Source organism: Colius striatus, unplaced genomic scaffold, assembly GCF_028858725.1.
Source record: "Colius striatus isolate bColStr4 unplaced genomic scaffold, bColStr4.1.hap1 scaffold_40, whole genome shotgun sequence".
NCBI lineage: Eukaryota > Metazoa > Chordata > Aves > Coliiformes > Coliidae > Colius > Colius striatus.
This window is the reverse complement of record NW_026908523.1, coordinates 2,160,657-2,175,517: the sequence shown is the minus strand read 5'-3', so window position 1 is coordinate 2,175,517 and position 14,861 is coordinate 2,160,657. Positions and strand designations below refer to the sequence as shown.

Sequence of the window (14,861 nt, the reverse complement as noted above, 5' to 3'; positions counted from 1 at the left end):
AGCACACACTTTTGCTGCAAATGATTTTAGGATGGAGGCCAGAAAGTGCAAAATGCACAAGAGTGTTCTCCAGGCTGGAGAAGAGGCTGGAGGTGCAAGAGCAGCAGGCAAGAAACCAAAATGGGCCAGAGGAGCCCTGACAAGGGGCTGTGCTCAGTGCCACAGCAGATGAGAAGCAAGCCCCGAGGATGGCCCACAAGAAGTGTATAGAAAGCTTCCTCCCCCTGGATGTGGGCACCAGGGCCACTGTATTGGAGTAGCCGATGTAGGTACTTGCCAAAAAATGGCTCAAAGGAGCTAAAGGCTATGCTCAGTGCTGCAGAGGAAGGCAAAAAAAACCCCCAGGGACACTTGCTAGTCCACCTTGGGGAAAAAAAGCCTTCCTCCTGTCAGCTGGAGGGCACGAGAGGCTGCCTTGGTGGTGCACGACAGCGGGCAGTAGCCCAGCCCAAATGGACCAAAGGAGCCCTGACACTTAAGCAGTCATGCTGAATGCTGCAGAGGAAGGCAAAAAACCCCTGGGGACCTGTGCCAATGTGCCCCAGGGGAAAATTCCTTCCTGACCCCAGTGCTGGCGATCGGCTACTCCCTGAGCATGTGAGCAGACCTGCCTCCTGGTCCCACGGGCTGCTCATGCCTCCCACGAGATGCACAAGCCTCTCTTCTCCCTCAACCTAGAGACATCTCTGGGGCTTCCCTGAGTGGCCAAATGCCCCAGGCCTGATCGACCTTGGGGACAAGAATCCATCCCACGCCTGGCAGTGAGTGCTCCAAAGCATCAGGACCCCTATTGCTTACGGCTGCTGCCCCTTGCTCCACAGGGGATGAGGATGGTGAGCTCTGCAATGCCCCTCCAGAAGGCAGTCCTGTGTTCTGGCTCCTGCTCTGCAGCTGAAGAAGATTCCTTGTCCCTCAGATGAGCTTGGAAAGTGGCTTAGCCAGGAGCAGCTGCAAACCTCCAGCCTTTGGCTTGCCTTCCTCCCTCAGCCCCATCAAGAGCTTCCTCTCAGGTGGCTGCCCAGGCCAGATCTGGCAGCAGGACCTGGGAGGACCCTCCTTTTATACTCTCCTGGGCACTGTGATGTCATCATTCTCAGCTGACACCACTGCTGTTAGGGGACACATTCGTTGCCAGGTGCTGGCACTGTGGTATCATCATTCTCAGGTGATATCATTGCTCCTGGGTGATGACACTGTGACATCATCATTGCCAGGTGACTGTTGCCTTTCAAGTGAATGTGAGAATTCCTTTAGATGTGAAGAGCATCAGCTCAGCTACTGACAGATTCCCTTATTTCACGTCCATTCTTTCTGTGACTCTGTGTGTTGCTGTGAAGTACACACACAGCATTCCAGCTGCAAACATGAGGCTGTCACTGATGTCACAGAGCTCCACAAACAGTGGCCTGGGCCTGGTCAAGTGGATTTCACACCTGGCCAAGAACTAGGCATGTTCTCTTTTTGGTTAGGTCATTTGTAAAACAATTCCTGTTCAATCTGGTGATAACAAGCCGCTAAATCTTCTCTCCCAGATGAGTCTGCACTATGTTAAACATCAACTGGTTCATGTTTTGGTTTCTCTTACCTCCCACCAAATGTGCAGCACACCAGGCTGAGCCATAGCAGGTACAGCTCCTGCAATGTTGCCTTTCTTTAAAGACCAGCCCACCTGCTGTGGCTGTGTAAATAAACACATCCTCCAATGACTTTTGTGGTAAGAACTTGCTCAACATTATTTCTCAACCAAATACTTCCTAGGTAAGATGCACATCATCTAGGAAGAAACTCTAAGGTACTGGCTTACAGCTTTCTCATCATGCTGGCTTGATGGAAACACTGTCTTTAGTGGAACACAGCACAAAGGCTGAGCGGGTGTCATGGTTTGCCATGACAGCCTTTTCTGGTAAGGGGGAAGGGGCTGTAAAGGTGGCTCCTGTAAGAAGTTGCTCACAACTGTCCCCTGCTCTGAGCCAGGCCCACTGCTGGGGCTGAGCCAATGAGACGCCTCCACCATCACTTTTTAAGAAGGCAGAGGAAGTTTCTTCCTCCATCTTCTTCCTTCTTCTGCCCTTTCTTCTTCTTCTGGCTGGTGGAACTGCTGCAAGGAGTAGGAACAGTGAGAGGAACAACCATATGGACTCCAAGGTCAGTGATGAAAGAGAGGAGGAGGTGTGCTGCAGCAGAGACTCCCCGGCATTCTATGGAGAGACCTGGTGACGCTGAGGTTTATTTTCATTTCTTTAAAGACCCTGCATCAGGGGCAGAGACTCATTTTGCTAAAGCTGACCCTGGACCAGGGGCAGCGATTCACTTCATTAAAGGCCCCGAGCCAGGGACAGTGACTATGGCAGGAGCCGGCTGTGTCCCGAGGAAGGGACCCAATATCCACAGCTGTAACTGTGGGGAGGAACCCATGACAAAGCAGCTCATTCAACTTCTGCCCAGAAGAGGCCTTGTCCTGAGAGAGGGACCCTGTAACTGCAGAAACTGCAACCGTGGTGAAGAATCCACACCAGAGACATTCCCCAAGGACTGTGTCCCGTGTGAGGGACCCTGTATGGGCAGAAGCCGCGGCTGTTGGGAACAACCCACCCCAGAGAAGTTGGATAAGGACTGTGTCCCGGGGGAGGGACCCCGTGTTAGAGCAGGGAAGAATGCCAGGAGTTGTCCTCATCTGAGCAGAGAGAAGTGGCAGAGCCCATCTGTGAGAGAGTGAGCACATCCCCCATTCCCTGCCCCCCTGAGCCGCTGAGGGGGGAGGAGGGAGAGATCTGGGGAGCAGTGAGCTGGGCCTGGGAAGAAAGGAGGGCTGGGGAAGGGAGATCTTAAAGCTCTGGTTGTAATTTTCTCACCATCCTGCTCCCTTTTTGCTTTTATTCCGTTCTGTTTCTTGTAGAATAACCTTTCCTCCTTTCCTCTCTCAGTCGAGCACTGGAGTCTGTTTTACCCAGAACTGTAACTGGCAGCGAGCCCTCCCTGCCCTTGTCTCCATCCACAACAACCTTGGTGATCTTTTTACTCCCATTTCGCTGGGTCTCTGCCATCCTAACAAGGGTGGGGGTGGATGGAGGCTCCGAGCAAGAGACTGTCGTGGTGCTGCTGGGCTGGCTGGGCCAAACCACGACAACCACCAATGTCAGCAACCCCGTGCCTCTGGCACTTCATTCCTTACTTACCATATTCTTCATGTTTAGCATTCTCTTTCACATGGCTCAGCTGTGTCTGTCAAACAGTGACCTACCCATCCCACAGGAACTCACCCAGGTGGGCCCTGAATGTCTCCAGAGAAGGAGACTCCACAACCCATCTGGGCAGCCTCACAGGGAAGAAATCCTTCCCCGCAGTTCTTCTGCATGCCTTGTTTGGGGATTCACCACTCACACTCTCTTAGGCAATACCAGTCATGTACATGCAATAATGTGTCTGAAATACGTCCAGACTACAAAAGAAACCCTGGTTTTGTACTGAAAAAGATTCAATCCATGTGAAGTGACGGGGAATCTACAAGCTGCTGTGAACAGGCCCATTTGACACACCGTTCACAGGAGTTACATCGCTTTATTAACGTCACAGTGCCAACCTTATACTCACGGGTACTGAAGGGCTGCATTTATGACACAGACCATTCCAATGTTCTTTCAAGAGACCCTCGGTTCTCTTTTCTCCTCGGTGCTATGGCTTCCAAAAGGAACACCACGGTCGCCTAGTTTGTGCCTCTCGCGGTCGCCCAGTTTGTCAGCCTCTGACTGTACTGAGTAGAGGTCAGGATGGGTCAGTCCTTTGCGGGTGTGGGGGGCAGCTGTGGGGTGTCTGTGACATCAGAGGCCGTGCCAGCGGGGGGCGGCTATAAAGGGGCACCAGGGGCAGCACGGGCCCAGTACGCGCTGGGACAGCGGTGAGTGCGCAGGCGGCAGGAGGAGGGGGACGGCGGCAGGCTGCGCTCTGCCCCGGCACCCAGGGCCCAGCCGCCGGCAGGGCTGGCACAGTCCTTGTGCCTCCCACCTGCCTCGGCCCCTCTCCAACCGGCCCCCGCTCCTGGCCCCTGTTTTCCCCGCTGCCAGCTCCCTCCCTCCCACCCCACTGAACCCATTCGCTCTCTCTCCCTGCAGATCATGGCGCTCGTGCGCTTCTTCACCAATCTGCTGTCGCTCTTCATCCCAGAGGCACAGCAGTGTTACGCCAGGATGAACGAGGCCGTGTTGAAGCCGACAGAAGAGCAGCTGATCCAGCAGGCGAGAGAAATACATGAGATGCTGCTCATCAGCTCCAGTTTCCTGGTGCCGCTGCGGCAGCCGAGGCAGCCCGTCATTTCCTGGGAAGACCTGATCGTTGCTGCAGTCCTGGTCCTGCTCTTGGGACTGTACTGGTGGACCAGGAGAAGGAGCCCTGACACAGACGACAGCAGCAGTGAGGGGAGCTCAGGCAGTGACACACACTGCCAGGAGGTAGAAAGCGAAGGAGAAACTGTTGAAGAGAGGCACCACGCTTTGATTTATGAGAGGCGCATCCAGTGGACAGTGCTCAGTCTGTGCTACACCAGCAGCACGGTGCAGGAGCTGCTGGATGACCTCCTCCGTTTATTGCAAGGGCGCTTGGCCAACAGTTCCTCCCCGGAGCTGCAGCCAGCCATCGGCGTGGGCAGCGCCTTCGAAGGCTGGAATCCTTGCGACAGCGACGTCACATACCGCATGCTCGTGCCCCTGAAGGCCCCCCATGGCTACTCCTTCCACCTGGAGCCAGACTTTGCACAGGAACTGCCGGGAAAGAACTTCTGCGTCCGTGTGTCCCCGGAGTGCACCTGCAGCGCAGAGGAGCCGGCAGGAGACGCGCCGTGCTTCCTCCACTACCCTGAGGAGCCACGGAGGAGGAATCAGGGTCCCAGTGTCCTCGACACCCTCTGCACTGGCCCTTACCTCGATGTTCATAAAACTGCCCTCTGGTTCCAGAACTTGGTGACGTCAGCCTGGGGGGAGCTGCCTCAGTCTCGCCGCTACCGGATGCAGCTGCAGCTCTCCAGACACTCCTGCAAGCTGAAGCTGTCAAACGCTGCCCGAGCACCTCTCTTTGTCGAGCTGCTTTTTGGCGTGCAGCAAGGTGACTCAGACATCTTTGTGAGCAGCCAAACTGCAGCAGGTTTCTTCACCCCACGCACGACGTGGCCTGAGACCTGCGCTGTGGCAGAGGCCAAGTTCTTCAGGCACGTGGCCAGGAACGCCCCGCCTGGCAGCTACCACCTCAACTGCCTGCAGCTCTGCGCTCGCATGGTGCCAGGAACGGGCTTTTCCACCTATATCATCAAGACGGTTGTGATGCACCTCCTGACCACCACTCCCCTGTCAGACTGGCGCAGGAGGTATCTGCTGCCGCGCCTGAAGGAAATCATGCGGTACCTGCGCCGCAGAGTGGAGGAGAAGCGCCTCAACCACTTCTTCTTTGGCAACCACAACGTGCCCGAGGAGATCGTCTTGCCTCCTGCCTTCCGAGAGGCCGAATCCATCAACCTCTTCCAGCACCTGACAGACGATACGGCTGCCCACGCCGAGGCACTGCGTGACTGTGAGCAGCTGCAAGATCGGCTCACAAGACGGCTCTTCCGTGAGGATGAAAGAGGTCTTGAGGCAGAGAGCTGAGGGGAGTGGGAGCCGATGTAGCTGAAGGGGCCATTGCCAGGAGCCTGGCAAGAGAGACTCGGCACTGCCCATTAGCGATTGCTCTCGCTCCCTGAGGTGTCTCTGGGAGCTTGACCTTGTACATAGTTGCTTGTTTGAAGAAGTAGTTGAGTAAACGGTCGTTTGAAGAAACGCCTGGCCTGTGAGCGTCCATGTGTCCCTCTGTGGGGAACGCAGGTACAGGCTACTGGCTTCTGGGCTGCCCAGAGGCAGGGAGCATTCAGCACAATCACAGCACCTTAAGGTTTGGAAGGGACCTCAAAAGATCATCTAGTTCAACCCCTCTGCCAGAGCAGGACCACCTACAGTAGGTCACACAGGAACTCGTCCAGGTGGGTTTGGAATGTCTCCAGAGAAGGAGACTCACGTGCTGTTCCTAAGCAGGCTGTGACTCCATGGGAAGCCCACGATGGAGCTGCACATTGAAGAGCTGCAGCCTGTAGAAGGGCTCCCACGCTGGACCACTTTGCGAGGAGCTGCAGCCCATGGGAAGGGCTCACTTCAGAGAGTTCATTGCAGGGGCACAGCTGCATTCTTGCCACAGCTTGCAGAGGGGTCTCTGGTCTGGTGCTCCTCCTTCCTTCCTCCTTCTCTGACTGTGGGGTGCGTGTGGTCGCCTCCATCGTGTATCACTCTCACACCTCCTGCCAGCACTTCAAACTCCCGTCCCTAAATAGTCTGGCAGAGGCACCAGATTGGCCCAGCCGGGCCGGAGGTGGGTGTGAGCCCAGGAGCTGGGGAGAGGCTGAGAACTCTTTACTGGGTCTTCACTGCAACCCCCTCCTCCTGTTACCAAGCAAAAGCTGCTCCTTGCTAAGCCATGACAGAAGGCCAGAGCCCTTCTAGAATTAAATGTAGCCAGGGATGTTAAGGACAGGAATGAGGCATTTGTCAAGTACCTCAGCAGCAGAAGGATGGTGAGGGGGAACGTGGGCCCTCTGCTAAATGCTGATGGTGCTCTGGTGTCTGAGGATGCAGAGAAGGCTGAAGTACTGAATGCCTGAAAACACTGAAAGTACTGAAAACAGGGAGCAGCTGAGAAGAAGTAAAAGCAGGATATGTTTAACCACAGCTGTGCTGAGATTTGGCTTAAACTAAGTGTGAGCTTTAGCAATTAACCAATGAGCTCGTGCCGAGCAGCACATTGCTTTGCAGATGTAACCAGTAAATGTTATGTTACTGTCACCTGAATTCTGTACTATTGTATAAATATCAGTGTGTATGACTAATAAATGGGCTTTAAGCATTGAGCTTTGGACATTGACTCTACCTCCTTGAGGATATGTCTCTGACTCTGGAAGCTCCCACGCATCATCCAGCAGGTCAATCCTCAGCCTCTACTGATGCTCCTTCCCAGCTGCAGGACTCTGCCCTTGTCCTTGTTGAACCTCGTGAGGTTCCTCTCTGCCCAACTCTCCAGCTGGTTGAGATCCCGCTGAATGGCAGCACAGCCTCTGGGGAATCAGCCAGTGCTCCCAGTTTGGTGCCAGCAGGAAACTTGCTGAGGGTCCCTCTGTCCCCTCACCCAGGTGGTTGATGAAGACGTTGAACCAGACAGACCCCAGAACCCATCCCTGAGGAACTCCACTGACCCCAGCCTCCAACTCGACTCTGTGCCATCGATCCCCACCCTCTGGGCTCTGTCATTCAGCAGCTCTCCATCCACCTCACTGTCCACCCATCCAAGCTTTTTTTTTGCTTCCAAACCCTCCTCTGGGGGCCCAAACCCTCCCTTTTAGCTTCCAGTGCCTTGAGGCCTAAGCCCCCATGTAAATCTTTCAAATCTCACTTGGTGACCCAAACCCTAATTTTTGCTCCCAAAGCCCAATTTTCACCTTCCAAACCTTGGATTTAGATTTCAAATCGTCCTCTTCTAGGTCCAAACTATCACCTTTATTTTCAAAGTCTCATTTTTGTGCACAAACCCACATTCCTTACCTTCCAAACACTCAATTTTAACCTCAAAAGGCTCGTTTTGTGGCCCAGATGCTCATTTTTAGCTTCCAAAGCCTCCTTTTTGCTTTTTCTAACCTTATTGCTTGGAGCACAGTCCTCCAGTTTTTGATTCCAAAGTCTCACTTTGTGCCTCAAGTTGTTGTTTTTAGCTTTAACCTGTTCCTTTTCAGCTTTCAGTCCCTCATTCTCGGGTCTCAACCTCAGTTATCAGCATCCAAGGACTCGTTTTAGCTTTCTAACACACCTTGTTTTCAGGTTCCAACGCCTCCCCTGGAAGGGCACAAGCAGGAGCTGGGCAGATGCTGCCCTTGTGTGTCTCTGTGCCCGTGCGGCCGCTGCGTGCCGCGTCCCCTCACACCCCAGGCTGCACATGGGCAGTGCCTGGGGGTACCCAGGGAGGGCTTTGGGTGGCCGCCCCTGTGTCAGTGTGTGCCCGGCACCCCGTGTCCCGTCCCTGCCCACCACACAGCACACACCGGCCCCAGCCTCTTGCCCCCCGCCCTGCAGGGAGCCCTCAGTGCACAGAAGGGCCCCTGAGCTCAGCCTTCTCCTCTGCAGGGCCGCAGCCTCTGCTGCCCACAGCCATGTGCCGGCCCCTCAGCACTCGGCCCCTCGGGGCCTGTGTCCAGCAGCTCCCGTCTCTCTGGCCCTGCCTCTGCCTCTGCCTGTGGCTCAGGGGCTTTGCAGCACAGGGCGGGAGGGGCCAGAGCCCGCCCTGAGGCGCCGCCGCCTCTGATTGGCTGCGGGGCTGTCACTGCCCTGCCTGGTCCCGCCCTCCCTGAGGCGCCGCCGCCTCTGATTGGCTGCGGGGTGTCACCGCCCTGCCTGGTCCCGCCCTCCCTGAGGCGCCGCCGCCTCTGATTGGCTGCGGGGCTGTCACTGCCCTGCCTGGTCCCGCCCTCCCTGAGGCGCCGCCGCCTCTGATTGGCCGCCGCTCACACGTCAATCAGGGCTGTGCCCGCCTGCTGCGCTGCCATTGGCTGCCCCGGGGCTGGGCGCTGAGGGAGCCTCTGGCTCAGCCCACAGCAGCTCTGGCTGGGATCTCTGTGCTGTGTCAGCGCCCCACAGAGAGCACAGACACACTGAGGCACAGACAGTGCTGCTGCGCGGGGAAATGAGCCCTCAGTGCCCTTGGCTGGCCCAGCAATGAACAGGGACGGCTGCCAGCCCCTGCCCAGGGCTACAGCTCCCACATGGCCCAGGAGCCAACATGGCTGGCTGGTAGCCAGTGCCCCAGGCCTACAGCTCCCATGTGCCCCGGGGCCTCCTTCCTGCTGCCTGACCCTGCAGGGACACCAGCCCCTGGCCAGGCCCCCCTGACCCTGCAGCCCCATTTCCGCCTCCCCGGGGCTGCACAGGCCCAGCCCCAGGAGGAGCCAAAGGAGGAGGAGGAGGAAATATGGGGGAGGAGCAGGGCAGAGGGACAGAGCAGGAAAGGGATGGAGCTTAAGGAGACAGGGAGTGCAGGAGGAAAAAGAGCAACAAGCAGCAGCAGAGAGGGACAGAGAGAGGATTGGAAGGGCAGAAAGGATGGGGGATACACAGACACAGGCAGGGAGAGGGACAGGGGGCAGAGAGACAGAAAAGGCAGCAGAACAGTGGAGTGACAGAGAAATGGGACAGGGATTAGGACAGAAGGGAATAGGGAAGGAGAGAGAAAGGGAGAGACAGGGACAGAAGGCAGGGACAGAGAAGAGAAGGAAGGGAAAGCATCCAGAGAGAGTGAGGAGCAGAGGGATGTGGATCAGCAGAAGGAGGCACAGGAGGGTGGAACAGCAATGGGCTGAGAGAGTCAGAGGAAGAGATAAAAGGGGGTGAGGAGCAGGATGGAGCCCTAGAGAGTGCTGCCAACCAGCTGAGCAAGAGAGTTGGGCAGGAAAGTGGGGACAGGCTGTGGGGGAGAGGGAAAATAAGGCCAGGAATCACAACATGGTGATAGAAAAAGGCAAAGGACAGGGAGCAGGAGAGGAGAAAAAATAGCAACAGGATGTAGGACAGAAAAGGAGGGGTTAGAAAATACAGACAAGGAGTCCTACAGAGGAAGAGAAAGAAAAACCAGTGGTGGGGTAAAGACAAAGGGAGGAAGTAACAGATGAGGGCAGGGAGCCAGAACCGATGGGGAGGGACCAAAGCCAGCAATTATGGACAACTGCCCTCATTCCTTGAGCAGTGCCCAGGAGCTGCATTAGCAGGAGCCTCCAGAAATGTGGTGCCTGCAAAAGGCCTGTCCTGGGCCCAGCCCTGCACCCTGAGAGTGCTGCTGACCAGCACCTTGTCCAGTGGCCAGCCCTGGGGAAGGGAAATCACCCAGCCAGGCTTTGCTTTTGTGTGATGGTTTTGCTTTCAAAAAGCAACTGTCTATCCACGACTTCAATAACATTTGCTCTTGCTTCCTGGGGAAAGGGCAGTGTCCACAAAGCCTTCCAATAGGGCTAACATTGCATTTCAAAGAGAGCACAGCAGAATGAGAAAGAACTGGAATCCAATCCAAGACAGAAGAAGAGACACATCTTCTACCTACTGACCTTGAGACACTTGATCAGATCCCAGTGTGCAAGGAGTTCAGAGCAAAGGAGTTTCAGTGCGTGATCCCCACGGGCATCGTTGTGTGCAAACACATCAGGTGACCACTCCTCTACATTCTGCAAGAGGGGGAAGGAAAGAGAGTGAATGTGCTCATCCCTTGGACAATGACAGTTCCATCTCTGACACATCCACAAGGGCAGAATTAGAGTGCTGACACAGCTCCATCCCTTGGGCTACTTTTAACTTCTTCCAATCCACGTCACCAATGCAGAGTCCAAGTTACTCATCAGTGTTTGACAATTCACGCTGAAGAAGTTCCCATTGCAAACAAACAGCAGGGACCGACCCTGACAGCCTTGTTCCTTGCCCAGTGCTGACGACACAGAGCTCAGGATGCCTCTGGTGGAAGCACAGACTTCACCGAACCCTAACCAAGCCCAAACCTCCAGAGGTCCCTCCAGAGGTCCCTTCCCATCCCCACCATTCTGGCATTCTGGGACTCCTTGGAGCAGCTCTCTCGTCACGGTTCGGCACTCCCTGCCTTTCCTGTCAGGAGGAGCAGGCAGACAGGGCTGGGGCGCCCCAAGAACCCACCAAAGCTACAGACACGGCACGGGCAGCCATCACCTTTGCAGCAGAGTGCTCTACGGCCAGTGGCTTGGGCCAGAGAATTACAGTAGCAAAGGCCACAGGGAAATGCTTTGGATGAGCAACACAGGGTGTGTGGACACTCTCTGTGGACACTCTGTGTGCACTGGCTGCGCAGGATCTGAGCAGGGTCACGGCAATACGAGGTGGCAGCCACGTGCATGTCTCACCCATTCCAGCACCACAGGATGACAGCCTCCAAAGTCTTGACAAGCTCCTGCCTACACTTCCCATGCCCCACAGAACAGGGCTCATCTATTCATTTAGCACTCATGCTCTGTGTTAAAGAGCACCCTGACACAGGTCCCGTTCCAGCACTCATTCCATGAAAGCCTGGTGGGGAGCAGACTGCTGAGCAGACAAAAGCTGAGAGCAGAAACACTGAGGCCATATGAAAATGAGAGGGCAGCTGTCCCAGCCAGGGCAGCAGGACAAGCTGCAGACTGGCAAATATCACTCAGCCTCACCATCTTCTCCCTGCTTTTTCACACAAGGCACTCAGAGAGAAAATGTGGAGCTTTGCCAGAGACACATCAGTTCTCTGCACTTGGACAGAGAGGCTGAGTTTGGCAGCTGCAGTGCAGGAAGAATTAAGTACTCTATGGGCAGCCTATGTGACTTGCACAAGTATTTGCATCCTTTGGTGTATTGCAGCTGTGCTCTTGTACAAGCACCTTGAAACATGGGCTTTGGCTGCTGCCCTGCTGCCTCCCTTCTGTGTCATCGTCTGTGTCCTACGATTGGGACTTTGATCACTACATTCTTCTAGTTCTAAAAGCATTTCTCTCTCCCCTGTTGCTGAGCCAAACATCCTGCCTGCACTAACAACAGCAGCCAAATGGCCAGCTCACACTTCAGCAAGCTCAAGGACATCTCCTGCTTTCCATCCACACAAATGGGCACTTGCTTTTGGGGAGGCACAATGCTCAGCTGGAGAAAACCAGGCAGTGACACTGCAAGACAGTGTATGGTTTTAGGCAATCTGAACACCCCAAGCACAACACGTGGGTTACACTGGCCAAAGCAATCAATCAGTCTACAAAACGTTCATCAGTGGCCACTCCAGATAATCCTTTTCCTCCCTGTTTGGTGGGAGTTCCATCAGCTGTGGCACAATGGCCTGTACCAAATGCATTAAAAACAAATCCCTTAGTTCAGGGTAATGGCAAAGCTGACAGCGGGGATTTTCTCATTTCACGGTTGCCAACAATGGCAGCAGAGTCACACAAAAGCTGCGAGCAGGGGCTGGTTGCCCAGAGACTGAGCTGAGGGGCTGCAACTTGTGTGTGAGGAGGAAAGGCTGCAGGCCCTGGGGCTGCTGAGGCTGGAGAAGAGAAGGCTGAGCTCAGGGGCACCTCAGCAATGCTGCTCAGTCCCTGCAGGGTGGGTGTCAGGAGGCTGGGGCCAGTGTTTGGTGTGTGGGGGGCAGTGGCAGGACAAGGGGCAGCTGGCACACAGGCCGTGCCCCTGGCCCAGGAGGAGCAAGTCCTTCGGTGCTGAGCGGAGGGAGCCCTGGCCCAGGCTGCCCGGGAAGGGTGTGCAGGCTCCTTCTCGGGAGGTTTCCAACCCCAGCTGGACACGTTCCTGTGCCCCCTGAGCCAGGGGAAACTGCTTTGGCAGGGGCTGGGCTGGATGATCTCAACAGGTCCCTTCCAGCCCCTGCCACTCTGTGTGATTCTGTGTCTAGCACTCTCCTCCCCTTCAACACCTTCAGCATGTGCTTTAGACACGACAGGCCAGAAATGGGCAGCACTGGTTGAATTGTGGTGACTGAGCTTTATTGTTTAAAGCAAAGCACTTTGCATCCATAAAAGAACACAGAACAGACCCAGTTGAGTTCACACAAAGGAGAACTGAGAGCTGCCAGCCACAGAAAATGGTTTTCACGTGGTGAACAACAACAGAAAGTCAAACGCACACCAAAGGGAAACAAATCCGAGCGTCAAGCCCGGTGCCTGAACCACTGCAGTGACACAAAAGAAACGGCTGGTGGGTTATGGATTTGCCACAGAGCACAGGGAGGATGGCACTGAAAGCTCCCTGGGATGGGCTCTGCTCAGGGCTCCCGCTGCACAGTCAGCCACGGGCCCAGAGACAAGATCGTCTCCTCCAGGCCCTGCGCAGCCGCTCCCGCAGGCTGGGTCTGGAGGAAGCTGCTTCCTCTGCAGCTCTCTGCAGGGAGAGATGGGTCTGAGCTGCCAGGTTGGACAACGACGAGCTGATGTCACTTGGCAGGTTTTGAAGGGCTGCAACAGAGAGGAACAGAGCTGAGATCAGAGCCTGGGTTCACCCCAGGAACCCCTCCTGCCAGGGCCAACCCCCAGCTCTTCCCAAAGCCCGGAGGGAGCCGGGGCTGGAAGGTGCTGCCCACCAACTCCCCCCGTGCCCCTGACACCTCTCTCTGCTCTCCCTGGCTGGGGCAGGGGCTGCAGCCTCTGCCCAGGGCCTTTCCTCCCCTCTGCCACCCCCCACTGACACCCCCTGCCCTCACTCACCCTCATGGATGACCTGCAGCTGCTCCTCCTGACCCTTCAGGTGCTGCCCGGCGAGCCCTGGGAACACACAGAGAGTCAGAGCTGCCCCACACCGGCCCCTCCGGCCCGGCCACACGCCCCCCTCCCCTTGGCAGGGCTGAGCCCAGGCTCTCCCCACAGCACTGGGCACTGGGGGCTGCACAGCCATGGGGCTGGGGCCGAGCTGCGATGGGGCAGGGAAGGACAGGGGCTGCGTCTCACCCAGGAACACAATGGCCGCCTCTTGTGTGGACTTGCGCCGGCTCCAGAGGCACCACACTCCCTGACGCACGTAGTCACTGGCTCTGCTGCTGCTGCACTTGGAGAGCTGCAGGGGGAGAGGAGACAAAGGGATGGGTTGGTGCCGACTGTGCCCCTGGCTGAGCGGTGTCTGTGCCCAGCGTGGGCTGCAGCAGTGGGCAGGGACACAGCGTGCCCAGGCTGGGGCTGGGCCTTGGGGCCATCCTTACCAGGCACTCGCCCACCGCCTCTGTCTTCCCGCTCTCCAGCAGCCAGCTGAGCCTCCTCTTCTTGAGGAAGGTGGCAGCTCGCAGCAGGGTGTCCCGAGAGGCCTGCAGGGACACAGAGAAGGGAGCTGGTACCGCTGCCCAGGGCGCAGGATCCGTGTCCCCTCGCCTGGGCAAAGCTCAGGGCTGTTCCTGGGCACGGGGACGTCCTGTGGGCGCAGACACAGGTTGGAGAGCCTCACCTCTGCCACCACCTTTCTCTCATCATGCAGGAGGCAGAGCAGTTGGATCAGGCTCTGCCGCACCTCTGCCTTCAGCTGCTTTCTTCCATCTTTGTTGACACAGTCCATCACGTGTTGGAAGAGCTCAAGGGAGAGCAGCTGCACATGGCTGGTGTCCTGGTGGGAAGGAAGAGGATAAGACCTCAGTCCTGGCTGCTGCAGGCCCACGTGGGCATGGGCCTGAAAACACACACAGCACAAAGTTTCCTGGCAGCAGCCAGTGCCCGTGGTCACAGAATCTCAAGGGCTGGAAGGACCTGCAAAGCTCATCCAGGGCAATCCCCTGCCAGAGCAGCACCACCTAGAGCAGGGCACACAGAACTCATCACGCTGGGTTTGGGATGTCTCCAGAGAAGGAGCCTCCACAACCCATCTGGGCAGCCCCTGCCAGTGCTCCCTCACCTCAACAGGGAAGAAGTTCTGCCTTGTGTTACTTTGGAACCTCTTCTATTCCAGTTTGTCCCTGTTGCCCCTTGTCCTGTCATTGGCCATCTCTGAGCACAGCCTGGCCTCAGCCTCCTCACACCCACCCTTGATGGATTTGTAACATCAATGAGGTCACCCCTCAGTCCAAGCTGCAGAGCCCCAGCTCCCTCAGCCTTTCCTCACAAGGCAGATGCTCCACTCCAGCATCTCTGTGGCCCTGCACTGAACTCTCTCCAGCAGCTCCCTGTCCTTCTGCAACTGAGGGGCCCAGAACTGGACACACTATTCCAGATGTGGTCTCATGAGGACAGATGGTGGGGGACACAAAGCCTTACGTGTTCAAAAAGTGGCCGGAGCCTCTCAGCCAGCTCCAGA

The 14,861-nt window shown here is 56.4% G+C and overlaps 1 protein-coding gene across 1 annotated transcript; it reads left to right on the top strand.

The window, feature by feature from the left end:
- Positions 1-4,112: 4,112 nt before the first annotated feature.
- On the top strand, positions 4,113-5,630 carry LOC133629374 (inositol 1,4,5-trisphosphate receptor-interacting protein-like 1). Its single transcript, XM_062020029.1, has one exon. It carries the CDS (start codon positions 4,113-4,115, stop codon positions 5,628-5,630), a length of 1,518 nt encoding a protein of 505 aa, XP_061876013.1.
- The last annotated feature ends 9,231 nt before the right edge of the window (positions 5,631-14,861 follow it).